Genomic DNA, 26468 nt, shown 5'->3' on the forward strand with positions numbered 1-26468 from the left:
AAAAAAAAAACACGGAGAATCTAGAATTTCAATCTAGATCTAACCAGTTGTTTTTGTTTTTGTGTGGTTTTGCTTACCATTCGAAAAATTGCATGTGAGCGGCTGCTCCGCTGGTTCATTTTTGTTTTTCCATAGTGACGATTCTCTAAAAAAAATAATAATAATAAAGAAAATAAAAGGCCAATTGTGCAAACTGTTGGACACAACATCTTTCATGTAGTGGGATCTTACTTTCTCCTTTCCGAATCCAGGCCAGTGCTTGTGCAGGAGATGTAACCAGTTCCTCAGTCAGGTCAGCCACATAAATGTTTTTCTGCACACAGCAGAAGCACAATCATCTTTTCTTTTTTTTAACGGTCAGTGATGTCAGTTACTATACATGTTGAGTGTACTTAACCAAATAAACATCACACAGTTTATTTGGTGTTAGTTAGTTGAGCTGTGACAGCTCATTCAATCACAACTTCAAATCTAATGTTGCTTATCTCAGTTCATTTCATTTTCAGGCTGATACTAAGAACTGAGTCTCCTTCCTTATCTGAATCGATGTTTGCATTTTCATGAAATTAACTTCAGGTACATTGTGCACTTCATAAAAACCAAACTCAAATCATTAAATGAACCAGAGTCAACAAAATGTCACTGAAAGTCTTCAAGAGGCCACTTACATTAATTGCCTCTCGGACTTCCAGAGGTTTTCGCTTCCAGCTGTCAACAAGCAGATCAGTCACAGTCTCGTTGTAGATTTCCATGTAAGACACACGGAGAAGGAACTCCTTTTTTGGACACTTTGAGGAAAAGAAAATGAATGGTTAGAAAAAGCAATGATTAGACAACAAACTGCAGCATGATGAAGAGTACTTACATTCTTAATGGTTTGAAAGACATCTTCCACAGCCAGCGGTATCACTCCAGGACAATGGTCACTCCCCATCATGGTGAAAGTCTTTCCAGAAGAAGTCTGTCCATAAGCGAATATGGTTCCTGTAGATCATACAACAACCAGATGTTTGTGCAAAAGACATGCAAAACAGTTACAGAGTGGTATTACAACAGGTTCCATTACATACCATTGTATCCCTCAACAGTGGAGACAACCAAAGGCTTTGCAATATCCTGGTACAGATGATTGGTAGTTTCTTCAGCAGCAAACACTCGATCTACAAACAGCAGAGGTAAGTGAATACGAACACATTTCCATTACCATCACCTTGTAATGAATGGCTAAAATTTGATTTTTTTTATTTTTTTTTTTAAAGGAAACATAATTATTCATCACAAACACTGTGAAACATACCAAAACTAAAGCTCTTGGTGGCATTCCCATCATCAATCTGATGAATTGATTTCTTATCAGTTTTCCAAAACAGCTGGACAGGCTCAGCATTCTCTGATTGGTCACTTTCCTCCCTGGGACAACAACATACAATATGTGCAAGTAACAGCAAGTATCAGCTTAAAGAAAATGAAATCAATATTTGATCTTAATATTGTACACAGTATCAACACTATGAACTTTTTTTATCATATAGCTAAATTAAGACCTTGATTTTACAACAGTCCGAAAAAGAGAGAAACATTTTTTATTAAACACAGACATAATTATTAATACTGTAGGGATATTAGGAACAAGATTACAACATTCACTTACCAAACCATTCATGGAACCAATGTTTCATCCATTTTAAATGTGATTTATTTTCTAGCATGAGGTCAGTAAACATGACCATGTATGCTGACTGAACAGTTCATAAATCTGTCTGTGAATCATCGACACAATTCTCTTCTTTATGGCTCTATACACCACTACAATGGATTTTAAATGAAATGAACGATGTACTTTAACTGCACACTTTCAGCTTTAATTTGGGGGTATTTACATCCAAATCAAGTGAACAGTTTAGGAATTACAACACTTTCTGTATGTGCCTCCCACTTTTTAGAGGACCAAAAGTAATGGGACAAACTAAACAATCAAAAATCAAACTTTCATTGTTTAATACTTGGTTGCAAATCCTTTGCAGTCAATAACAGCCTGAAGTCTGGAAGGCATAGACATCAGAAGACGCTGGATTTCATCCCCGATGATGCTCTGCCATGTCTTTTATGGACCAGACTATATATAATAACATTGCTGATAGCATGAACTTCCATGCAATGCCACTGCCAGCTTCAATTCGCATTTAATCCCCTGGTCATCTCTGAACAGCATACATGTTTAATCTTGCTCGTATGTTCTCAGCCACTTGTCTGTCTACTAATAACTACCGTTGTTCAAATGACATACATTGACTCAATCTGTTGTCAAGTGTTTTGTCACCTACTTAGGTCACTTTTGCTGAAACAACGACTCTTCGTTGAGTTCGCAGCAGCAGCATCAGACATGTTAGCGCTAGCTCAGTCATGCTATGCACAACTTACCTCGCAATGAGCGGGCGCACTCGAACACAGACTTTAACAGCCGACTCTTCTCCCATTGTTCCTTTAACGGTCAGCCACACAATAAAAGTGCCAGGCAAACGACAACATCCAAATAAATGAAGTAAAATAAATATGCCTAGACAACTGTTAAGCGCGCACCATAAGCGGCCACCGCCTTTGTTGAGATTCAAACGCTGTCGCTGTGTTTTGATTGGTCAACGTCATCTTCTTCTTCTTTGACGTTTTTAACCAACGATTTGGCGCATTACCGCCACCATCTGGTATGAAGTGTGGATGAAAAAATGTGACTCTAACTGTACTATTACTGCAAAAATAAACACATTTGCGAAAATAATAATAACAATATGCATACACATGCCTATATATACACACACACGCACACACACACACACACACACACACACACACACACACACACACACACACACACAGAGTGAGAAACGAGTAACTTATACAACGTACATCCCAAACCTATAGCCTCACAATCAGCTTTGTGGTTAAATTGACATAATATTTTGTAAAAGTGACTCCAGGTGACACCAACCTACGTTTTATTTTCTTCAGGCTGAACAATGGATCTGTGACGACTCTCCTACAGTGCTGAACAATATTTTTTCTCTCACTAAAAGGGGCCGTACAGTTCATCCCTAAATCTAACAAACAGACAGAAAACAGTAGTGTAGTGATGTGTCCATTTATTCAACTAGGAACAAATGAAATGATGGTGCTGACATTGTTGTTGTTTTCTTGTTTAATAAATCATTTATGTTTTCTTCCTTTTGTAAAACCTCTTTATTTCCTGTATTGTATTTTCCCCTCTTCATAAATATTGTCTGAGCTGTGCACGTTTCAATTAAAACCCATTCATTCTTTTTTATCATTTTCCAAATTTGAATGATGTTTTCCCTTCAGATTGAATCTCAAAATGACCTTATTCCTTTTGTATGTTTGAGTCTTCATCAACTGGAAGGACTCTTCTAACTCCCCTTGTCACATAGTTTTCTCTGAGAATCCTTCTTTCACTTTTTTTTGCAAATATGTTCGATGTGTAATACTTTATTTTTCTGCTCCTGTTTTACAGATTATTAACAAGTTTCCATCTCTCAAGATCTTTTCCACATCCCCTACCTTCTTTTTTAATTCCCATGACAGGGCGTTTGGTCCTATAGGCTAATAGGTTCATCTTCCTTTTTAAACTTTATATTAGTTTGAATTCCTTTTTAAGATTAAATCTTATTTCTTCTGTCCTCTCTCCACCCCCTTTTATTGCCTTGATTTGCTTCGTTCTGTTGAAACCACGGATGGATGATTTAATTCATAAATATCTATATCTAAATAATCTATCTAAATATATCTAAATAAATAGCTTTACTCTTTTGTATTTGACTTGGTCATATTAAAAGGTAGGTTTGTCAAGGGTTGGAGATCCTGGTTAAACTGTTGGATCAGGCTACATTTTGTCTTTTACGGGTCACTGGACCCGTCAGTAGAGATGAAAAATCTTGCGTAGGTGACACTGGAGGACATGGGGAGCTCCGAGGAGTACTGTGCTCTCGTCTCCTTTCCTGAGGACGTCCTTCAATGCAGATAGCCATGGCGATGAGAGCATTTAAACCTGTTGTAGAAAGCGTCAGTCAAGCAGGAGGTGTTCTCTCTCGCTCTCTGCTGCAATAGAATAACCCGTCACTCTCCGTGTCCCCTGAGCCAGGTTAAACAGTCCACAAGCAGCCTCTTGGCCAGGGGGTAGAATGTTCAAAGACCTTCTGAAGACCCTCAGAGAAAGCAGTTACAGAAGAACAGAGAGATGACTGCTTCTCCCACTCAGCGGTGCCCCAGTCCCGAGCCTGTCCAGTGAGCTGGGTAATCATGAAGGCCACTCTTGACCTCTCAGTGAGATATGTGAGAGGCTGTAGTTCAAAAGTCAATGAGCACAGAGTCAAAAAAGAGCGGCAGGTACCTGGAGCTCCAAAAGAATTGTTCTGGGTTCAAAACCAGAGACGAAGGGAACAGATGGACTGCTGGTTTTGGAAACCACTGGCGTTTGACTGGCCTTTCTGGGAGTTGAAGCCGGGTCGCCAGTGGGAGGGAGGGTGCGTATTTGCAAGTTGAAAAAACAAAATATACAAAATAAGAAAGATAATAAAAAAACAGTAAGGAAAGGATCTGATTAAATCTGGGGGAATACTACCATATAGGAAAATACTATATGGTAGTAGTATATGAGGTGTAGTGATAAATAGATATAGGGTTTATAATTGTAAATCATAAACAATTTTAAATCTGTTTTGTAGATAGTTGGGTAGTTATTTGGATTTATATAAAAGGAATAATTTGTTACGATTACAATGGCGGTGGACCTGAAAGCAGACTGAGACGGTGGTAAAATTATAAACAATAATATTTATTTACAATAAAATGATTAACAAAAAACGACTTCACAAAAAGCGGAAGGAACGGGAGAATAGAGGAAGAGGGAGAGAGAGAAATGCAGCTGTGACAGGTTTGGCTCGGTGATCTGGCAGCGTCCCTTTAAAGGTCCCATATTATACCCTATTAACCCAAGTTAAACTAGGTCCTGATGCCCTAATGAACATGTCTGTGTCATGCTTTAGTCAAAATATCATAAGGATGAAGCACAATAGCAGTTCAATAACTCTGCCAAAACAGCCCTTTTTAAAACGCTCGGTTTTGTGCCTGATCATTTACATGTGAATGAGACCCAGGTAAACACACATCCACTGCTTCCAGGGGAGTGTCGATCTTACTGTCGCCATATATCACCTATTGTCATGCATCGTCGTCACAACCCCCGCTCCATATACCCCATAGTAATGTCCGTTTACCCGTTGTTACTGCGTTTCACCGTAATGCATAGATTGACCACAATTTTGGCTTCTCGCGATCATAAAAAAATAGAAGAAAAACGATTAATGCGCGGCGCGGCGTGTATGTAAATTCCCATGCTAGAAAAAGACCCTGAACGCACCAGTGTAACTGCGGCTCCAACTGGTGTGTGGATCAACAACACGAGGAGAGAACGTGGAAACACGACAGAAAGGCAGCCTTATGGTTATACTGTTTGCAGGTTGCAGGTGAATTTCATTTGATGTAAATTTTATTAGTTCCATTTTGATATTGTTATCAGAGATTTGTTAAATAAGCATTTTGATCTTGTGTTATCATTAGAGATTTGTTAAATAAGTATTTTTGATTTCTTGTTTTTTTTGTGATTAGTTGTGTTTTCACCTGCTGTGAAACTACGATCTGACGCTGGAGTCACCGCAGCTGGGTGGAGATGCGCAGGTGCGGTGATCAACAGCGTCATCCGGAGAAGTTGGTCAACCACACCCCCTGCAAAGATAGAGCAAAGACACGGAGCAGCAGGGAAAAACACAGGAACTTGCAGAAATGAGTGAATGAATGAATGAGTGTGGATTGTGACAGTACCTCCCCCTCAACGGGCGCCTCCTGTCGCCAAGACGGGAGCCTCGAGGTGATCGCGGTGGAAGTCCCGGACCAGGGACTGGTCCAAGATGAATCGGCGGGGGATCCAAGACCTCTCCTCCGGGCCGTAACCCTCCCAGTCCACCAAATACTGGAAACCTCGACCCCGTCGACAGATATTGAGGATCTTGTTCACCGTGTAAGCAGTGGTGAACAAGATCCACCTAGGGCGGGAGGTCCTTGGTGGAGAGCCACACCTTCTGGCACAGTTGGTAGTCGGGGGCTGGTCTACGGTGTCGGCCTGTTTCTGGGTCGCTTGCTGCACCGGTGACGTGCTGCACCAGTAGGTCACCAGTCTCGGTGGCGGAGGGTAGTTTGGGGAGGGGGATGTAATGAACACATTTGGAAAAACGATCGACAACGGTCAGGACCGTGGTGTTTGTGTCAGAGGGGGGAAGACCAGTGACAAAGTCTACTGCTATGTGGGACCATGGGCGGTGGGGGATGGAGAGGGGGTTGAGAGGTCTTGCAGGAGGGCGGTTCGACGTCTTCCCCCGGGCGCAGGTGGGACAAGCAGAGGCGAAGGCTGCTGTGTCTTGGGGGAGAGTAGGCCACCAAAACCGTTGCCTGATGAATTGGCTGGTGTGGGAGGTTCCTGGGTGGCAGGGTGAGTGTCCCCACTGAAGTACCTCGGACCTCATGGCAGTGGGAACAAAGAGCCGGTTAGGAGGACCACCCCCAGGATCAGGTTCGGTTTGCTGCGCTCTGCGAACTCTTGTCTCCACTGGCCAGGATGCCGTGCCCAGGATGCAGGAGGGAGGAAGGATCGGGTCGGGTTCCTGCTCCGGAGGGTCAGGGGAGTAGAGGCGGGACAGGGCGTCAGGCTTAACGTTCCGGGTCACCGGGCGGAATGTCAATGAGAAATTAAATCGGCCCAGGAAAAGGGCCCATCGAGCCTGCCGGGAATTAAGACGCTTGGCGTCACGGAGGTAGGACAGGTTCTTATGGTCGGTCCAGATCACGAAAGGTTGGGCGGTCCCCTCCAGCCAGTGTCTCCATTCTTGCAACGCCAGGACGACAGCCAGGAGCTCCTTGTTCCCTACGTCGTAATTCTTCTCCGCAGGAGATAGGTGATGGCTGAAGAAGGCACAGGGATGGAGCTTCTGGTCGCCTGGGTCGCGCTGGGAGAGGACCACTCCCACCCCCGTGTCTGAGGCGTCGATCTCCACCGTGAACTGTCTCTCGGGATCTGGGTGGGACAGGATGGGTGCCGAGGTGAATCTCTCCTTGAGATTTAGGAAGGCAGATTCGGCTTCTTGGGACCATCGGAAAATCTGTTTAGGAGAAGTGATCTTGGTTAGTGGTTCAGCGATTCGGCTATAGTCTTTTATGAACCTGCGATAAATATTAGCAAACCTTAGGAACCGTTGGAGCTGTTTGCGGGTTAAAGGAGTGGGCCAGTCCTTAACTGCCGAGATTTTTGCAGGATCGGGGGAAAGTTTTCCTTGCTCTACGATAAACCCTAGAAAGGGTACGGATTTAGCGTGAAATTAACACTTCTCGGCCTTGACAAACAGTTTGTTCTCAAGGAGCCGCTGGAGAACTAAACGGACATGCTGGACATGTTCATCTTCGTCCAGGGAAAAGATAAGGGTATCGTCTAGGTAGTCGAAGAGGAACTTGTCCAGCATGTCGCGAAGAATGTCGTTTACTAGGTGTTGAAACACCGCTGGAGCGTTGGTCAGGCCGAATGGCATGATGAGATATTCGAAATGTCCTAAGGGAGTATTGAATGCGGTCTTCCACTCGTCCCCCTCCTTAATCCGGACGAGGCGGTACGCGTTACGCAAGTCCAGTTTTGAAAAGTAACGTGCCTTACTCAGAGGGCAGAAAGCGGCATCCAGGAGAGGGAGGGCATACCGGTTCTTTATCGTGATGTCGTTCAGACCACGGTAATCGATGCAGGGTCTGAGGGATCCGTCCTTCTTTTGACAAAGAAGAACCCTGCACCGGCGGGGGGCGAGGACGGACGAATCAGCCCTGATGATAGCGATTGGTTGACGTACTCCTCCATGCTCAGACGTTCGGAGCGGGAGAGGTTGTAGAGGCGTCGGGAAGGAAGTGAAGAACCAGGAAGCAGGTCGATAGCACAGTCGTAGGGGCAATGTGGTGGCAGAGAGAGAGCCCGGTCCTTGGAGAAAACTTCGGCAAGGTCGTTGTACGCCTCCGGAACGCCAGAGAGGTTGGGTGGTGAGGGCGCTGGAGCTGGTTTGGCCGTGGAACCAGGCTGGGTGGACCAGAGACATCGGGAGTGGCAGTTGATGGACCAGCCGGTGAGTTGACCCGTGGACCAGTTGAAGGTGGGGTTGTGTAGAACCAACCAAGGGAGTCCCAGGACGATCGGAGCCGAAGAAGATGGGATGAGGAACAACTGGATCTCCTCTCGATGGTTGCCGGATATGGTGATGGAAAGTGGAGTGTGTGGTGTGTTACCTCGGCCATCGGTCTGCCATCCAGATCGCAGATAGTCTTTGGTTAAGAGAGTTTTCCAGATGGCTCTAAGGACCCAGAGTCTGGGAAGACTGGGCTAGGAGTACATGTGGTCAGCAGCAGATCACGTACGTCAGATCACTTGTCGGTTTTCTCTGTAGAGTTGCTGTCAATTTTAAGGGCTCTATATTGGGTTGAGGAAAACAAGCTCCCCAAAAGTATTAGTTGAGTTGAATGTACCCCTGGGAAAAGTGAATGTAACAGCAGATGTAAAGAAACACTGGAACATTAGTGGCAGGAAGAGTGGAATGTGGAGAAGAGGGACAGGCATTTCTTCACTGTTCAGCCCTCTGTTAAGAGTAAGTAATCTGGGCGGAGAGACAAGGTAACTCTTACCAGGATGAGATTGGGTCACTGTTGCCTAGTAGGGTGTTTAAAGGTAGGGAAGCATCCACATGGTTTGTGTGGAGTCTTAGAAACGGTGCAACATATTATGTTTGTCTGCTACAAATATAAAAGCCAAAGAAAGCAGAGACCTATCACACAGAATTTAAGATGACTGTTAAATCTTAAAGGTGCCATATGTAAGAATGTGGCCAAAAACGGTTACTACATTCAAATTCAAAACACCGCAGTCTTTAAGGTTTCATTTTCTAACTGGCAACCCGTGGTTGCTTGGCAGCTGAGACTCTACTGACTGCAATGATTGGTAGACTGCGGTAGGTGGCGCCACATGCCAAAACATGATTTCAAAACATAAACATGATTTGCAGTCTGCAAAATAATGTAAATATTTTGTCTGTACTGTTGTTGTTGGTGAGTTCAGTTTGTTATATGAACATTATTCCTGAGTCTCTGTGACATATTAGGAGGATTTTATGATTTATTACATAATGCACCTTTAATTGTGGAGGGCAGCATTACGCTCTTGTGCGTACAGCCTGCCGAAATCCCATTAGAAGAAGAAGAAGAAGTCACGTGTGTGTATCTGTGTGACAGTACCACTCCGTACCACTTGATGGCAGTAATGCAATCTCTCGCTAGCTAAACTCAACAACAGTCTAACGAAGAAGAAGCAGAACGGAACACACGCGGCTCAGAGCTGACAATGCTAACATGTGTTAAATGTCCCGGAGAAGCAGAGTGTGTGTGTGTGTGTGTGTGAACTGGAGATTCACATATTAAGGAGCAGCAGAGTGTGTGTGTGTGTGTGGTTTTGTGAGACGGTTGAAAAGAAGTGAAGCGTTCTCCGTGAGTGTCTCATCTCGCCGCTGACATGTCTCTGTTTCTCGTGAACAGGTTAGTGTGTTGAGTATCAACTCTCTCATTTGACGCGAATCTCACCGTCAAACATCTTGTATCTCGGCATTAAACGTTACCATAGTTACCGTGTACTTTTGTGAGTCAGGTGGATTGAACTTAAATGTCTGTCTCGCATTCATCTACAACACGATAGTCTGGTCTTTATAATGCTTTTCCTCTTCTCAGTGTATGATACAGGGCTCCAATTATAACTAACGATTATTTCCTTGATTAATCGAGTAATCGGTTGGTCCATAAAATGTCAGAGAATTGTTTATCAATGTTTTTCAAACCTGGAAATGTTTTGTCCACAAACCAACATGATTCAGTTTTGAAATATTCTTTTAGTGATTTCTTTGTTTCTTTGTTATATGGAGCAAAGAAAAATGGAACCCCCCCTCAAAAAGTCAACCTCTAACCATTATCAATTAATTTAATTAAATTAAATTCAATTCAGTTTTATTTGTATAGCACCAAATCACATAGACGACATCAGAGAAACTCAATTTCCACAATGAGCAAGCACTAGGCATCAGTGGAGATAAAAAAAAACAACTCTCGTTTAACAGAAGAAGAAATCAATGACAGAACCAGACTTAAAGATGTGCAGCCATCTGCCTCGACCGGTTGAGGTGAAAGGAAACATTGGGAAAGAGGAGAGGTGCGGGACAAGAGCTTTATGAGGTTGAGTTTGGAAAAAGGCCTGATAATATATTCTGTCATGTTCACAGATATCTTGGGGATGAAGAAGATGGAAGCATCTCAAAAGAATCTCGGACTCAGGCTTTATTGGCAAAACTGCAGCAGAAAGCAAAAGAGAAGCAGCAACAACGTTTGACAGAACAGAATCAACAACTGGCTAAGGAACTAACAGAACAGCAAAGTGTTAAAAAGAAAAGAAAAGCGAACAAGGACAGTGGTCAAGAAATTCAACACAACAAGAAGAAGAAACCAAATGTACATGATGTGGACTCTGAAATCAATGATGAGCTTATTGAACAGAAGAAGAAGAAAAAGAAGCAGATGATGGAGGAGAGAGAAGAGGAGGAGGATGGACAAAAGAAGAAAAACAAAAATCCTGCAGGTGACTGTTTTTTTTTCTTACACACATTTATCATAAACTCTCCAGCTTTGTCTATCATCTCGTAGGTTCTCATTAAAGTAGACGAGACAGTGTGACAGTGAGCCAGCATGTGATCTGAAACTAAATGGAATTCAGCCATCATTCATTTTAACTGTTATTTTGTTTTTATGTGAAGCACAAAGCTTGTAGTGAAAAAAATGACTGGAAACATAATGTTTCTAACCTCTGCCACACTGTAACTTTGTATCATGTAAGGTCATTAGTTTGACATAAAATGCATAGATTTCATGCACATGCTGTCATGCTGCATAACAAAACCTGCTTCTTTGGTTTTCAGGCAGCTCAGCTGAAGGTGTTTCAGGAGGACAGGGGGACACAGAACAAGAAGAAGAAGCAGAGGCAGAAAACAAGCCACCAGACCAAACCATAGAGAAAACTTCTGCTCCAACTGGATTCAAAGTTGTAGGAGGGTTTGAAAACCGACCTGTCCAAAAGGTAGAGTGGTGTGCTGAAAAGGGTGATAGGATGGGAGTTGCATGCATCATCAGCATCCACAAATAAAAATGCTTATCTGTGTATTCCCAGGTGCACAGGGTCCTGCCTCATTGGCTCGCGCAGCCTGACATGATTCACAGAGATATTAAAAACAACCTGGTGCCCATCGCTGACATCTCTGGACTCTGTTCAGCACTTGTGAAAAGACTACAAGAAAATGGAATTCAACATTTCTTCCCAGGTAATGAAATGAATGCGTGATTTCAGCAGTAGGTTTCCTAGAGAATTGTTTCAATATGGATGTTAGTTCATACCAAGATGTTGTTGACTTTGAGTAGAACATATAAAATATGTAATCTCTCGAGTGTGTATCGTATGACACTGTTCAGACCAGATATTAAAGCTCACATAGAGTGGTCCTGTTGCACATATATGTTAGTTATAGAGGTCTACTTACATACATTAACTTGTTTTTATGGTCAAAAACCTCCTAGTTGCTGTAAACGAGCCGATAGAAATCTGTCCTTTTTGAAGCACTTGACAGCCGAGCTATTTCAGACAAATCTCGCCTGAGAAGACAGACTGTGTTGTGATTGGCCAGTACCCGGAAGTGACATAATCAGCACACCCGCTCTCAGAAGCACAGCTCCCCCCTCTGGAACGATGGATGCACTGCTCCTCATTATCAAAACATTGTTTTAACAGTGTTTAAAAATAGCTTCTTCACGACTCCCCGCCTCAGTCCCTTTTATGACCTTTGACCCGGAGTCAGACCCAGAGTCAGAAGACACTGTCGCTCGTGAAACACCTCCACAAAGGACGTAATTCTTCTTCTGTGGTTCAATGTACGCAACCGGATGTGCCCGTACTAGTGCCCGGAGCAGGAGGATCTGCTGTTCCGGAGAACCGGTGTTTACGTAACCGGACCGGGTTTTTTCAGAGATCTCACTGAGCCCGAGATTACAATAAAACACAGCGTTCTCAGCAGTGGCTGAACTGTTTGTTTAGAACCTTCAGGGCTTCATAAACAAGGTAATGATGCAGATACACTAAAAAACAGCGTTAATTGGAACTTCCGGTCTAGGTACGCTCTAACATTAGTTCGGGGTTGGTCATTTGACTCGAAATTTAAATCTTAATGGCGACCTGTCACTCTCTGACCCTTGCCTGGAGGTAGCAGCTCAGACATGGGTCTGAAGTAGCTGGATTGTTCTTTGAATGTGCACAATGGATGTTAAACTCTGTGTGCTGACATGATTTCATAGATGGGCTGAAATCATTCCATTATCTGATGTTTGTTTTGCAAGTGTGATTCAATTTCAATTCAATTATATTTGTAAAGAATCACAACATACATTATCTCAAGGCTCTGTACATAGACAACATTATAGAGAGCAGAGAAACCTAACAATTCACACAATGAGCAAACACTAGGCATCAGTGGAGAGAAAAAAACAGAAGAATTTGAGTGTGTGTGTGTAATCTGTGGGTCTGGGGTGTACATGTTAAATTGAGTGTGAGAGAGACTGATATAACACACCTGTGTTGTGTCCAGTACATACGAGTTAGTGAAAGGTCATCAGCTCTCTGTCTCGTATGGACAGACTTCAGAAGAGAGTAAGAATGTATGTTTCAAAGTGGCCCATCCTCACATTTAAGTGAGACGGTAATATTATTTCTAATTGTTTGACCTGATGAACCAACAGAGTACACACCATTTCTGCTCAGTGTTGGTTTTGAAATGTATTGCTGTCATGTGAAGCTCTTTCTGTGAGAGTAGTTGGTTAATGGTGTGTCGGCAACAATTCCAACATTGCAGGAATTGTCCAGTTTTAGTCTGCTTAGGAAACATTTACAAAGATGAATTTCGCTTGCATGTGGAGTTTAGAATTGTATGGTGGTGGAGCTAAAGGATGAATTGGTGGGCTGCTGTTGAGGTGTGGACCCAGCCAGTGTTCTTTGTGTGTAAATTGTGCTTGTCATTTGTTTCAATTTTTTTGAAATAGAAAGCCTCTGCCTTCTCTTTACATATTCAGAAACTCAGTTCCAACATCTGTCCACAGTGGTCCAATCAGGTCTGATCACTCCCACTGTGTTCGGACAGATCTGGATCCTACTGCTCTGGTGTCACATTTACCTGCACAGCAAGGCAGAGGGTTTATTATTATTAATAATGAGAATAATAATAACATCAATAACAATAACATGCTATAATAATAGCATCAGGTCTGGATCCTGCACTCCTGGAATCACAGTTACCTGCAGATTAAAGACAAAGTTATTTCTGCGATATTTTCACAGTGCAAGCAGAGGTCATCCCAGTCATCTTGGAGAACATCCAGAAAGGACTGCTGATTGGACGTGGTGGCTACAAGCCCAGAGATATCTGTGTGTCTGCGCCCACAGGGAGTGGCAAGACTCTAGCATTCGTCATACCTGTTATACAGGTGAGCTCTGCTTTTTCTTTGAACTTTAAATTAGAACGTGCATATATCTCGTTTATATAGACATGCAGTATGTGAAGAAAGTTATTTCCACTATCAGGTGCTGATGGAGAGGGTGATGTGTGAAGTGCGGGCTCTGGCTGTGTTGCCAACCAAGGAGCTCGCCCAACAGGTCGGAATCATTCTGAACAAAAACTCACTGGCTTTTGCTGTGGACAGTTTAAATAAAAGTTAATTGACCACGTTCTGCTGTGCAGGTTTGCAAGGTGTTCACATCCTACACTGAGGGAACTGCTCTGAAAGTGGTAATGCTGGCCGGACAGAGGTCCTTTGCTGCTGAGCAGGCTTCACTTGCAGAATACAGGTGATTACATAAAGAACACATGTAGCACCACTGTGCCAGGTCACACACACTACACGCTTAATGCATTCTAGATGTTTATATATATATATATTCTACTGTATTCCTCTATATACGAATGGTTTGTTTGAATGTGGCTTACTGAGCTCTAATTAAAAAGCATTCATTCATCTTCTACTGCTTTATCCTCCACATGAGGGTTGTGCCAGGCTGGTCCCAATCCCAGCTGACACAGAGCAAAAGGCGAGGTTCACCCTGGATAGGTCACCAGTCTATCACTGCGCCACATGAAAACAAACAACTATTCACTCTCACAGTCACAGTCAATTTAGCCTAATCCCCAAATCTGCATCTTTTTGGACTGTGGGAGCACCTGGAGAAAGCGCACGAACATGCACATTCGCTTGTTCTGACTGGGTTACAAAGCCAGGTTTCCTTGCTGCCAAGAGTGCTAACCATTATGCCAACTGGCCTAAAATGCATTAGTACTATTAATAAGTATTTAGCCTTTTACTGGAAAGAAAACTTTATGTAGAAAATCTGTATGAAATGATGTGCTTTCTCTCTGAATTGTAAAAATATGTTTTTCACTTTATCTCACTCATAGAGTCTTGTATAACTAATATGTTTTTAACCACTCACTCCCACACGTTAAAGTCCAAAGAGAAAATCTGCTTTTTTAGCTGGTAGGGTCACCTGAGCTGCTGGACTTCTGTTTGTGATGTGAATGTGACTACATGGAGCATTTCTGCTAATCATGATGGTTCTTCTAGAGGCGGCAGGAGACGCAGTTTAGCAGACATTGTTGTGGCAACTCCTGGGCGACTGGTTGATCACATCAACAAGAATTCAGGCTTATGTCTCCAACACCTGAGATTTCTTGTGAGTTCTTGATTCATATGTAAGGTAAACATTCATTAACAGCAGATGTGTCTGACCACGATGAATGTCATCTGTTTTCATCCATAACCAGATCATTGATGAGGCAGACAGAATGATTGACAGTATGCACCAGTCTTGGCTCAGTCAGGTGGTAAAGGCCGTCTACAAATCAGGAAGTGAACCAGGGGCCATGTCCATCTTCAGGAGAACTGAGCCAACATATGTTACAGCAGCCAGGTGAGTCACCCTGTCTCCAGTAGTGCACCTTCACACAGAAGTGGGTGGTGGAGTCAAGATTCACAGCAAAGCTAGCTTAGTCATGACATGTTAACTCTCCGTAACATTTCCTCATGTTATAATCACAAGTTATTTTTTTTGCGAAACAAATCTCCCAAAAAAAACTTTAATTAAAGATATTGCAGTTTTATTTGCATTGCACCAAGTTGTTATCTCAAACTATTGGACATAGTGAGGAATAACTGTGGCTCTGTCTTCTCCTATGTGGTGTCACAGTGTGAACTGGATAAAACTGTAGACATTACTGAGTGTGTTCTGTTCCTGTCCCTCCTCTCAGTCTGTCTCCACCTCAGATGCCTCTACAGAAGCTGCTGTTTTCTGCCACGCTCACACAGAACCCAGAGAAGCTGCAGCAGCTGGGCCTCCACCAGCCCAGACTCTTCAGTTCTGTCCACGGTAACTCCACCCACACACAAGACTGCTTCCAATTCCCCCAAGGTCTGACGGTAAGTGATGGTAAATCAGCACAAGCTAGTGTGGTAAATCATAGTTTTAAAGTTCACTCTGTGTTTGCAGGAGTATTATGTTCCCTGTATGTTGAGCAAAAAGCCTCTCCTCATCCTCCACTTCATCCTACGAATGAAGCTCCACCCCATCCTCTGTTTCACCAACTCCAGAGAGACTGCGCACAGGTCAGAGGGAGCCATCTCAACCTGTGACATGAAGTGTTGAGTGTGAACAGGCCCTATATCTCTGTCTCTCTTCTTCAGGCTCTTCTTGCTGGTGCAACTTTTTGGTGGAGTTACTGCTGCTGAGTTTTCTTCTCGTCTCTCTCCTGGTGAGAGGAAGAAGAAGCTGAAGGAGTTTGAACAAGGAAAGATCCAACTGTGAGTGTGTATGAGATGTTTCTGTTTGTACTTTTGGATCAGGATTAAATAACGATGTTTGGTTCTTTTCCAGATGTGTCATTCAGAAACCTCTGTCAAACATTTCATTTAACAGGCTAATGCACAGTGTATACATTAGAGGAATATATAACATCAAATACTGAGATTTTCATAATCGTCACTCAATAATCCAGATTAGATTTAGTTGGGTCATTTGTCAGCAGCCTAATGAAGCTGTTGAGGAGTGTAGCTGTTTTGGCACGGATGCTGCAGAACCTTTACCTTGAGGGCAGCAGGGAGCACAGTCTGTGATTGGGATGTGGGGGGTCCCTGATGCTCTGAGCTCTGGTCTGGCAGTGTTTCTGCACAACCTGGATGGGGGAAGTGATGTTTCGATCTTTTCTGATGTCCTCACTGTTCTGTGCACAGACTTCAGTCCGAGACACTGCAGCTGGTCAGCATGCTCTCTTTGGTGCCTCTGTAGAATGTAGTGAGGATGGATGGGGGGAGCTGAGCTGTCCTCATCTAGCACAGGAAGTGCAGGCGCGAGTGTCTGTGACCTTTAAGCCTAATTTATGCTCCTGCGTAAAGTGCTCTGCGTAGGTTACGCAGAGACTCTGCGTCAACACAGAGTTTGTCTCAGAGCCTCTACGTCGTCTCCGACTGCACAAAATATTTTTTAAGTGTCCGTCACTCCGTCAAGGGACAACGGAGACGGCAAGAGCTGCGATTGGTCCTCAGGACAGGCCAAGGTAAGCTGCTCTGTGCCGACTCACTGTGCGCACCGAGCGTCCACAGAGGCAGAGCTGATCACCGCCGACAATGCCGCTGCCAAACTATAAATACGTCATATCTTAATACACAAACCTAGGGCCCTATGATTTCCGTGTTAACGGAATCGCAGACGGAATCGCGGAATTGGCCAATAAAAACGGAATCTGATGTTAAACGCGGAATATCGCGGAAATTGACATAATGTGACTGAAATGCTGTCATCGTGAGGAAAAGGAACGTTTGTCTGGAGAAATGTTCCGGGGAACGCTCATTCGTGGCACCACCCGTGCATCTCCTCACAAAAACTCACCCGGCCAGGGTTTCCCCCAGTGCGTGTTGCTTGTTTATTTACTTTATATACACTTTTTTTTCTAAACAAGTGTGCTGCGCCCGCATGTAACCGGCAAGTGTCTCCTTGTCCAGGTGCCGATTGAAACTCAAGTCACACCATCAAATACGCCATTATTACGGTTATATTTTTATTGTCAATAAAGATGTTATATTTAGGAATGCACCGATAATTCGGCGGCCGAAACACGGCGAGTAAACTGTGGAACATGGCCTGTTAAATGCTGGAAAGTCTCTGCGCAAAAGTAAAACTTATGAACTCCCCGCGACTTTCACTTCACAGCAGAGAACATTCTCTCTCTTTGAACAGTTAACTAAAGACATCGGCTCATCTGATGCATCTGTTATTCCCTTAATTGCAGAGTTGTAGGTGTAATATTGCGTGTAGAGAAATGATCCAGACGGATACGGAGAAGCGCACGGCGCAGGAGAGGGAGAAGAGTACAGCGCAGGGGCGGTGCGCAGAAATCTGTCTGCACCACATGAGGGGGCACTACCACTTTTTTATTTATGTTAATTATTTTACTTTTAAATGTGACCAGCATTGCATGGCTTGTTTTAAGATTCACTGGCATTTACTTAATTAAGATTTAACTTAAGTGAAAACAATTGAACAATTGAGAAGTCAGTGGATTCAAGAAGAATTTCAGTGGACATTTTATTCACTGACACAAAAAGCACACATTCTATGGTGGTAAAGTAAGTATAAAAGGTAAAAAAACAGAATTAAAAAAAATTTAAACGGAAAAAAAGGAATTCTAAAAAATTAAAGTGGAAAAAAACGGAATTTGGAAAAAAAATAAAGCGGAATTTGGGAAAAAATAAAATTGAATTTTGAAAAAAATAAAACGGATTTCATAGGGCCCTACAAACCACATGTTTAGACTGTAAATGGCCAATTTCTGGCCTCAAATGATCTTAAAACTGCGTTCCGGGACACAGAAAAGTGAGAAACGGCCACTGTTTCAACAACAGTCTTTCTCTCTCGGACGCCATTGCTCACTGTAGCCAAAAGCACAACAACCTTGCGCAGCGACCCCTACTGATCGGGCGGGAAATTGCAGCGCGTATCCGTCCAAGACGCAGAAGTATGAAGGCTCGAGAGGTCTCTGTGGATACGCAGTCGGATAACACATTACGCAGTCGGAGAAGTATAATGTGGCCTTTACCCCCATTGGCAAGATTGAAACAATTATAGTTGAAATCTCCTTCTGCATCTCAACAACCTGCAAATCACAAACAGCCACTAAGTCATATACTTTACATGTTAAGTTGTTAAGTATGTTCCACTAAATGAATGAATGTATTTGTATTCAGCTCTCGTGGTCAGTCGTTTATCTGTTCCTGTGGGCAGTAATGAGGATATGAATGTTGTCATGTCAAAGGTTGGTCAGCACAGATGCAGCAGCCAGAGGCATCGACATCAGCGGAGTCAAATGTGTGGTGAATTATGATGCACCACAGTACGTCAGGACCTATATTCACAGGTGAGCAATGTTTGATTGTTTGTAAAAAAGATGCTGGTCCTCCGTATCGTCCAGTATGTTCACTCTTTGTCCGGCTGTCTCTTTGTTAAGAATTGGAAGAACAGCACGAGCAGGAAAATCCGGCCTCGCCTTCACCTTTCTACTCGGAGTACAGGTTAGATAAACAGACAAAGCCATTCAGTACATATTTTGAATATACTATAATTGCAATGCAAGCTGTCATATTGTTTGGATCATGCAGGAGAAGAGATTTCTTCAGATGGTGGTGGAAGCAGGAAGCCCTGGGATTCAAAAACAGATAGTTAAACCTGAGAACTTCCAGAGTATGGAAGCCCAGTTTGAACTAACCCTGCAGGAGCTGGCCAAGGTTATTAAGGTATGAACAGAGACATAGTCAACATGTCCTTAGTTGATGTCACCTTTTGGTGATTACCCAGTTTGTTGCTGCTCATAGAATTTCACCTCATCCAATGCTCTGAACTGCATGTGTATGAATATTAATTCTCAAAATATCAAGAAGTATCATGACATGTTGAGGAGCTTTAGGTAATACAATTTTAAAAATAAACATAGAATGTGAAGCATTTTAGTTGGTGTAATGAGTGTAGGATATATGGCATTTTCACTCAGTTCTTTAGTTCTGATACAAACCTATGCATTAAACTGAAAAGCATAAGGTCAAACTAAACTCTTTAGTCATTCAATAAAATTGAGTGGTTTTACTATACTGCATTTTTAAAGAGGCTCCTCTTTCTTATCTTTGAAACTCAAATGTTTTCCTCCTGATGTATGTGACTGTAAAGACTAATTATTGGTTGCATATGGATTAAGTTCTGCCTTTTCTTTGTTTCCCTCTTCAGTCTGAGAAAGCCAGATGATGATGATGGAGGATCAATCATCACATTCTCCACTGTGGCAGTTTCCACATGAAGATCCCAGCACATGGGAATGAGCTGAGAACTGATGTTTGCCTATTTAATGATAATGCACAATAATACTGAATGACCACGTACAGCAAGATTTTATTTTTAATGTTTATCTGTGTGAATAATGACAACAAAAGTAGACAAACCTTGGTTTATTGTTTTGATCAAAACAACAAAGAATATCTGTTGGAGGAGATGTGAGGAGGAGACTGAAGAGACGAGAAAGGATGGTGTTTTAATTCAGAAGGTGGCAGTAAAGCATCATCATGGTATCTAAGCTGCCCTTAAACCCAGTGGAACACAACAGAATTAGCACATGTATATAATGTATCAGTTGTGAATGAACACAAGATACTGTTCTTATTTCTGTTGTATTTTTTATTATCATAACTTTATTTTCAAGTGCCATTTAAAAAATAAATAAAAATAATCAAACACCAGAAATTGTTTCCCTATGTGAAGCCTTTGTGTGAAGTGACTACGACTGGTTTTAGTAGCTCTAACTTTTCATATCCTTACAATTGTAAAGCTTCCTCACATCCACAGACCACTGCTCAGGTTGGACTTTAGACAAACTGTATTTTCATAAATAGCAAAAACTATCACTCACAGGTATTCTCATGTTAAGTGTCCAACAGTCGAAACAATGATATTCATTAAACCAAGAAATAGAGAAGAAAATCAAAATAAATGTCACTTTGATTGACTTTGATGTAGAGCTGAAAAATGAATCGTGAAGCTTTTTTCATTATTAAAACGAGAACAATTTCTGATTGTTTTAGTTTATTAAATGTAATATTTTCTTTGTTTCTTTGCTCCACATAAAGAAATCATTAAAACTGAATCCTTTTGGTTGGTGGACAAAACAAGTCATTCAAGAACATCGTCATTTCCAGATTTGACAAACGCTGATCAACAGTTTTTAACATTTCCTGACATTTTATGGACCAAATGATTAATTGATCATGAAAATAATTTGCAGTGTGAATGTGATGGTTACACACTATTTCATGGAAGTGTGCGGGGGAAAGTCCACAGGTGTCCCTGGTTAAGTTACTTAGGTTTCACTTCACTGTCCTGGAGAAGATCCCTTCAGTCCCACTTGGAAGTCTTCCTCCTCATGTACCTCTCCCCCTCACTGTCGGTGACTTCATAGAGCTCCTGGTTGTTCTCTTTCATAGCGTGCAGGTAGCCCAGGTAGCCCACACACAGAGTGATGGTCACCAGCCCAAACACCATCACTGGTTTATTCTGCAAAACAAGGACCCATGTATATGAGAACAGGTATTGGAGCATTTCAAATCTTTTTTTGTTGCTTTATTTGAGATGCGACTCCGATCTCCGTGGTCAAATCAGCCGCAATTGAATTTCGAGTGCACAACTATTCTCAGCATTATGGTAAATGCGGAGAAACGGTGTATCTACTTCCCGTTTTCAAAATAATGTCGCAGTATGAAAACCAGTAATATAATTCTAACCTACATTTAAAATACAATATGATCCATTAAAGTGTTTAATGCGAACATGATGAATAAAAATGAATCAAAGTATTTTTATTAGCACCAGATTGGAGAAATGCCAAAATAAAAGTCCCATATTCATGAGATTGCATGTTTGAGCTACTGTTAAAAACACTTTGCTCAATAATTCCTGGCTATGGGTGGTATATCTCTCTTGTACACATCTAAGACTACAGACAAAATACATACGGAGCATTTTTACTGTACCAATGTGGAGAAATTCAACAATAAAAGTTCATATTTGAGCCTCCAAGTGGCATATTTGACTATTTTTGGGATACTGTAAAATTATTTTGTAGAAGAAAGAAATACCATCCATAGTCAGGAATTTTTTAGCAAAATAATTTTACAGTAGCTCAAAAGTGGTCAAACATGCTACTTGGAGGCCCAAATATGGATTTTTTTTTTTAATGTTGAATTTCTCCACATTGGTACAGTAAAAATGCTTGATATTGAGTGTGTGTGTAGTCTTAGATGTGTAGAAGACAGAGATACCATCCATATGCAAATTGCAAAATATTTTTACAGTAGCTTAAATATGGCCGATTATGCCACTTGGCAAATATGGACTTTTATTTTGAAATTTTTCCACACAGTAGTAGAGTAAAGATTAAGATAAAGATAAAGATCATACTCGAATGGAGCAGGTTTTATTTTAAAGCTCACCTAGAGTGGTCCTGTTGCACATAAATGTTAGTTATGGAGGTCTACTTGCATACATTAACTTGTTTTTATGGTCAAAAACCTCCTAGTTGCTGTAAACGAGCCGATAGAAACCTCTCCTTACTGACGCTCTCCTCAGCTGCGGTGTTTCAGACTGAAATCTCACACCCAGAAGACAGACTGTGTTGTGATTGGCCAATACCCAGAAGTGACATAATTAGCACACCAGCTCTCAGAAGCACAGCTCCCCCCTCTGGAACGGTGGATGCACTGCTACTCATTATCAAAACATTGTTTTAACAGTGTTTAAAAATAGCTTCTTCACGACTCTCCGCCTCAGTCCCTTTGACGACCTTTGACCCGGAGTCAGACCCAGAGTCAGAAGACACTCTCGCTCGTGAAACACCTCCACAACGGATGTTATTCCTCTTCTGTGGTTCAATGTACGCAACCGGATGTACCCAGACTAGTGCCCGGAGCAGGAGGATCTGCTGTTCAGGAGAACCGGTGTTTACGTAACCGGACCAGGGGCCTCCCGCGCGTACGCACAAGAAGATGGCGTACGCTTGATTTCACACACACGATGGCATTTATAAAAATGTACTTGGCGTGGAACCTAGCGGAGCGCTCCGCAAACTCTTGTCAGGTGGAGACGCTGCAATATTAAGCTCTGAAACTTGTCACAGTGTTTCAAAATAATATTATTCATGTGTCTACAGTGACAAACATGAATTATTCTGTGACGAACAACAATGATACACCACGTACGTTTGAACATGTGTGGATAAGATCAGAGGACACTGAAGCTAAAACAGCTGCGTGAAGTTGTCACGACTTCCTGGAACTCAACACTTTGACATTTTTTCAAGTGACGCTTCGGTCAACGTCACACCTTTGTTTGTGCTTCGTTTTTGTGCCGTCTTTTGGACCCTGGGGTCTTCCGTCAGGTGTGACGTTGACCGAAACGTCACTTACCATCAAAGACCAAACTTGTGTGACAGTGTTGACTTCCAGGGTTTAGGAGCGGTGTGTGGCAGTGTCTGTGGCCGGTCTGGGGGCCCCCCGGGGGCGGGTAAGCGTCTGTGAAAGCCTGGGTGTGGAGCTCCAGGAGTTAGTGAATAAATGTCAAAGTGTTGACTTCCAGGATTTGGGGGCGGTGGCTGTGGCCGGGACAGGGGCCCCCTGGGCCGGGTAGACCTCCGGGGAAGTCCCGGTGTGGAGCCTGGAGGTCCAAAAAATTAAAACCCCGGAAAACGGTTAATATTAACCCCAGTACTGTAAAGTAAAGCAGCACAAACGAAGCACGGACAAATGAGACCATTTTCAGCTGATTTGGACGATATGGCTGCGTGACAAGATAGATATATTAATATCTAAAAACTAAAGCAGCACAAACGAAAATGTTTGCAGCACAAACCAGCACAAACGAAGCACAAACAAACGAGACCATTTTCAGCTCATTTGGACGATATTGGGGGCTGGATATAAACATGTTAATATCTCAAAAACTAAAAAAGCACAAACGAAATTTTTTGCAGCACAAACCTGCACAAACGAAGCAACGATTACGAGTATTTTGAAATTGTTTTATTGGGGGTGGGGGGCCAAGTTCACGCAGCTGGACACAACTCATCCCGCGCGCAAACACACATACTTCAAACGTGTGTGCGCGCGCGCGCGCGCGCGCGCTCGTGTGTGTGTGATATCTCAAGTGAGTGTGAGTGAGTAATTTCCACTGGACGCGGAACGGCCGCGGAACGCTTCATCGCTTCCATTCTAATCAATGAGAGCATTCCCACCAGACGCGCTGCGGAGCGTCTCAGCAGCGGCCCAGAAGCGGCTCGCCGCGCTGCAGCGCTATCGATAGGAATCAGTTCTATTTTTTCCGTTGCAGCTGCTGAACCTCGTAAATTTCAACGAAGCAGATCGCACCAGACAGGAAAAGCGACACAGAATCAAAGTAAAACATTTCCGCCCCCCTTTCAAAATAAAACACAATACGCAGGTCATATAACCTGTCACAACTTCATATCAACATTACGTCGTCACCGCTGCTACCAGGTAAACAGTCAATTAATCAGAGCGTCTCAGAGAGTCATAATGTACGACGAGAGACTGATTGTTGAAGTGGAGAAACATAAAATCATTTATGACACCAGATCAACAGTTCTTCCACGTCGGAGAATGAAAAGAAGCTGTTGTTGTTGTTGTTGTTTACTTTATATACACAGTCTATCGCTGGATCTCGCGAACTCGCGTCCGTTCGAGATTATCGCGCGATCTTCCGTTAATACCGCCGGCTCCCAAGGCTCCGCGCCGCTGCCGTAACGCGCCCGGTGGGGATTGACGCTGGGCAGAGGAAGAAGCAGAACCGCGCCGCTGCCGCACGTCGGTTTTAAACGCTCCAAAATAAAGTTACAAACTAAACTGTTGTAAGATAATGGGACTTTAATGTTGAGTAGAACATTTCCTTATCCCATTTTAACCCATACGATAACAAAATAACTGCCAAAAAGTTATTCCACCACCACTGCGCCTTTCATCAGAAGAGACTGATGCAGGTGCGCGCTCGTCAGCCGCTGGAGACACCGGCATCGACACACTGGCATCGATCACTGGCATCCTCTTCCTCCCTCTTCCTCCCTCCCCAGCGTCCACAACACAACAGATCGAAATGATCTGTAAATTCAGCTCACATGGATAAGTCATGTCTAAACAAACATGTTACATCAGAAAAACAACCACAGGATCAACTATCAATGCACAGCCAGTTTTTTTAAACATCAACATTAATATGAGAGCAGCCGTGGTGACCCTCATATTTAGTTCATTCTAATTCCAAATGATCAAACAAACAAAAAATATTAATTTTTTTTCTCAAATGTATACATCATAAATCGATGTGTCGCACACTTTCCATCTTTTTCTTTAATTTTCCGCCTTTGCTGCCGCATTTGTCATTGTTCTTCAGGAAGAAGGCGTCAGAGAGTGCGTTTTACAGTCATTTGTATATTAATGTGTGGGTGGAAAGAGGGCGTGCTGTGTTACTCATTCACCTCCGCTCAGTTTCACATTTGATGGGATGTATAAAGAGAAGGTGCGCAAGACTCTGCGTACGCACGGTTTATTAAATCTGAGAATTTCTTTGCGTACGTACTTTTCAAATTTTGTGAGTACTTTTTTATACATGAGGCCCCAGGTTTTTTCAGAGATCTCACTGAGCCCGAGATTACAATAAAACACAGCGTTCTCAGCAGTGGCTGAACTGTTTGTTTTGAACCTTCAGGGCTTCGTAAACAAGGTAATGACGCAGATACACACTAAACAAAACAGCGTTAATTGGAACTTCCGGTGTAGGTCCGCTTTAAATCTACGTTAGAATTATAGTTTACCGTTCTTAATACCTGTATTTTGAAGTTATTCGGACCGGAATTAAATTTCCACACATGTACAATAATGCTAAGAATACTTGTGCATTCGAAATTTAAGTGCAGCTGTTTTGACCACGAAGATCGAAGTGGCTTGACCGCAGTAAATGAAGCAATATATTGGTGACAGATCCCACAGTAACTGCTACTAACTCCGTGGTTCCAGAGTCAATATTTTCAAACAACACTTTTTCGAATCAAACAACACTTTGAAGGTTACTGCCCCGAATGAGTCAGAACCGCACTTATGACAGAATCAAGATATGAATAGTAGTTAGATAAAGGTAATCGTTAGGGTTGGAAATAAGGCTTTATGAGGTCAGAGACTCACAGGTTTAATGAAGAGTTCTGGGTTGACCGCTCGGAACAATGTGGTGGTCTTTGCTCCCCTCAGCCCGGGAGTCCGGTAGCCTTTTTCCCCGGGACTCTCCTTCCCTTTACCGGCCTGTTTCTCTGACATGTCCGGGCAAAGGTGTTCAGTATTCACCACAGTTGTGAGGAAACATTAATCATCATAAAACTCGTACACTTAAAACAAGCTATGTGGCCTTTGAGGGCGCAGCCATGTTTCTCTGCCAACGAGCACTACGACAAGAGGGAGAGAAACAGGCTATAATCGGCGACAGCGCCCCTACTGGCGATGGGAAAGTACGCCGACTCCTGGCCCCAAAGGAACCCCGGCTATGAAGACTTGTAGTTCTTCAATGATAAATGTTAGCATCAGTGATAATAAAGTGATATAAAAAAAAACCTTGATGTCTTTTTAAAAAAGTTTTTACAAAATTTGTAAAAAATAGTTTAACTCGTAGGTCGCCATTGTTATTAACTTCACAATGCACTCTGGGTAGTGTCATTATAAGGTTGCACTAGTGGGCTTCGGGACCCTGTTGTGACTTTTCAGGGACGTAAACATGTCATCTGTTCAACCTTTTTATTTTCAGATGGCCACTGTACCGCTGCATCTGACATGTCTGGATCTGTCTGTCTGAGTGGCAGCATCGGCCCGTTACATATTATATATGTTATATCGATTCCTAGTTAGGGTGTGGTGATATCACATTCCACAGCTTTTGTTGTTTTTTCAGCCAATCAGCTGACGGTCACGAAGAAAACACATACAAAACATGCTACTCATGCTCCACAGCCGCTGCTGCTGCGTGTGTTCACCGTTGGATGACGATGGACAAGGAAAAACCACAAAAGACCTTAACTGTGGCTGCACTTCTGTCAGTGGACTCGTTAGCATTTTAAAGT

General features: G+C 42.7%; 3 protein-coding genes across 3 annotated transcripts in view; 1 reads left to right on the forward strand and 2 right to left on the reverse strand.

Moving 5' to 3' along the window:
• The window catches only part of cenpe (centromere protein E), a gene marked incomplete at both ends in the record, with an annotated part of 52585 nt that extends 50108 nt beyond the window's left edge, over positions 1-2477 (reverse strand). Inside the window, 7 exons of the mRNA XM_083899081.1 lie at positions 78-145; positions 232-313; positions 669-788; positions 866-984; positions 1071-1160; positions 1298-1410; positions 2422-2477. Coding sequence (XP_083755207.1) covers positions 78-145; positions 232-313; positions 669-788; positions 866-984; positions 1071-1160; positions 1298-1410; positions 2422-2477 — 648 coding nt within the window. The remainder of the gene's footprint in view (positions 1-77; positions 146-231; positions 314-668; positions 789-865; positions 985-1070; positions 1161-1297; positions 1411-2421) is intronic.
• Positions 2478-9586: 7109 nt separating this feature from the next.
• ddx51 (DEAD (Asp-Glu-Ala-Asp) box polypeptide 51) lies at positions 9587-19614 on the forward strand. Its single transcript, XM_083899082.1, has 16 exons — positions 9587-9675; positions 10410-10762; positions 11100-11257; positions 11348-11498; positions 13559-13704; positions 13802-13873; positions 13959-14065; positions 14836-14944; positions 15036-15181; positions 15519-15687; positions 15758-15873; positions 15952-16068; positions 18576-18677; positions 18768-18831; positions 18919-19053; positions 19538-19614. Exons 1-16 carry the CDS (start codon positions 9653-9655, stop codon positions 19553-19555), a joined length of 1986 nt encoding a protein of 661 aa, XP_083755208.1. The 5' UTR covers positions 9587-9652; the 3' UTR covers positions 19556-19614.
• A 159-nt stretch (positions 19615-19773) lies between these two features.
• Positions 19774-25775, reverse strand: smim8 (small integral membrane protein 8). Its single transcript, XM_083898753.1, has 2 exons — positions 25546-25775; positions 19774-20854 (listed from the first exon to the last, which is right to left on the reverse strand). Exons 1-2 carry the CDS (start codon positions 25672-25674, stop codon positions 20696-20698), a joined length of 288 nt encoding a protein of 95 aa, XP_083754879.1. The 5' UTR covers positions 25675-25775; the 3' UTR covers positions 19774-20695.
• Positions 25776-26468: the final 693 nt, after the last annotated feature.

Source organism: Microchirus variegatus (genome assembly GCF_963457635.1).
Source record: "Microchirus variegatus genome assembly, chromosome: 12".
Classification (NCBI taxonomy): Eukaryota; Metazoa; Chordata; class Actinopteri; order Pleuronectiformes; family Soleidae; genus Microchirus; species Microchirus variegatus.

Coding starts and splice junctions, on each gene's coding strand:
- ddx51 (XM_083899082.1), top strand. CDS start 9,653: ATGTCTCTGTTTCTCGTGAACAG. Junction 11,499..13,558: donor AATTCAACATTTCTTCCCAG/GTAATGAAATGA, acceptor ATATTTTCACAG/TGCAAGCAGAGGTCATCCCA. Junction 15,688..15,757: donor AATTCCCCCAAGGTCTGACG/GTAAGTGATGGT, acceptor CTGTGTTTGCAG/GAGTATTATGTTCCCTGTAT.
- smim8 (XM_083898753.1), bottom strand. CDS start 25,674: ATGTCAGAGAAACAGGCCGGTAAAGGGAAGGAGAGTCCCGGGGAAAAA. Junction 20,855..25,545: donor CAGAACTCTTCATTAAACCT/GTGAGTCTCTGA, acceptor CTTGTTTTGCAG/AATAAACCAGTGATGGTGTT.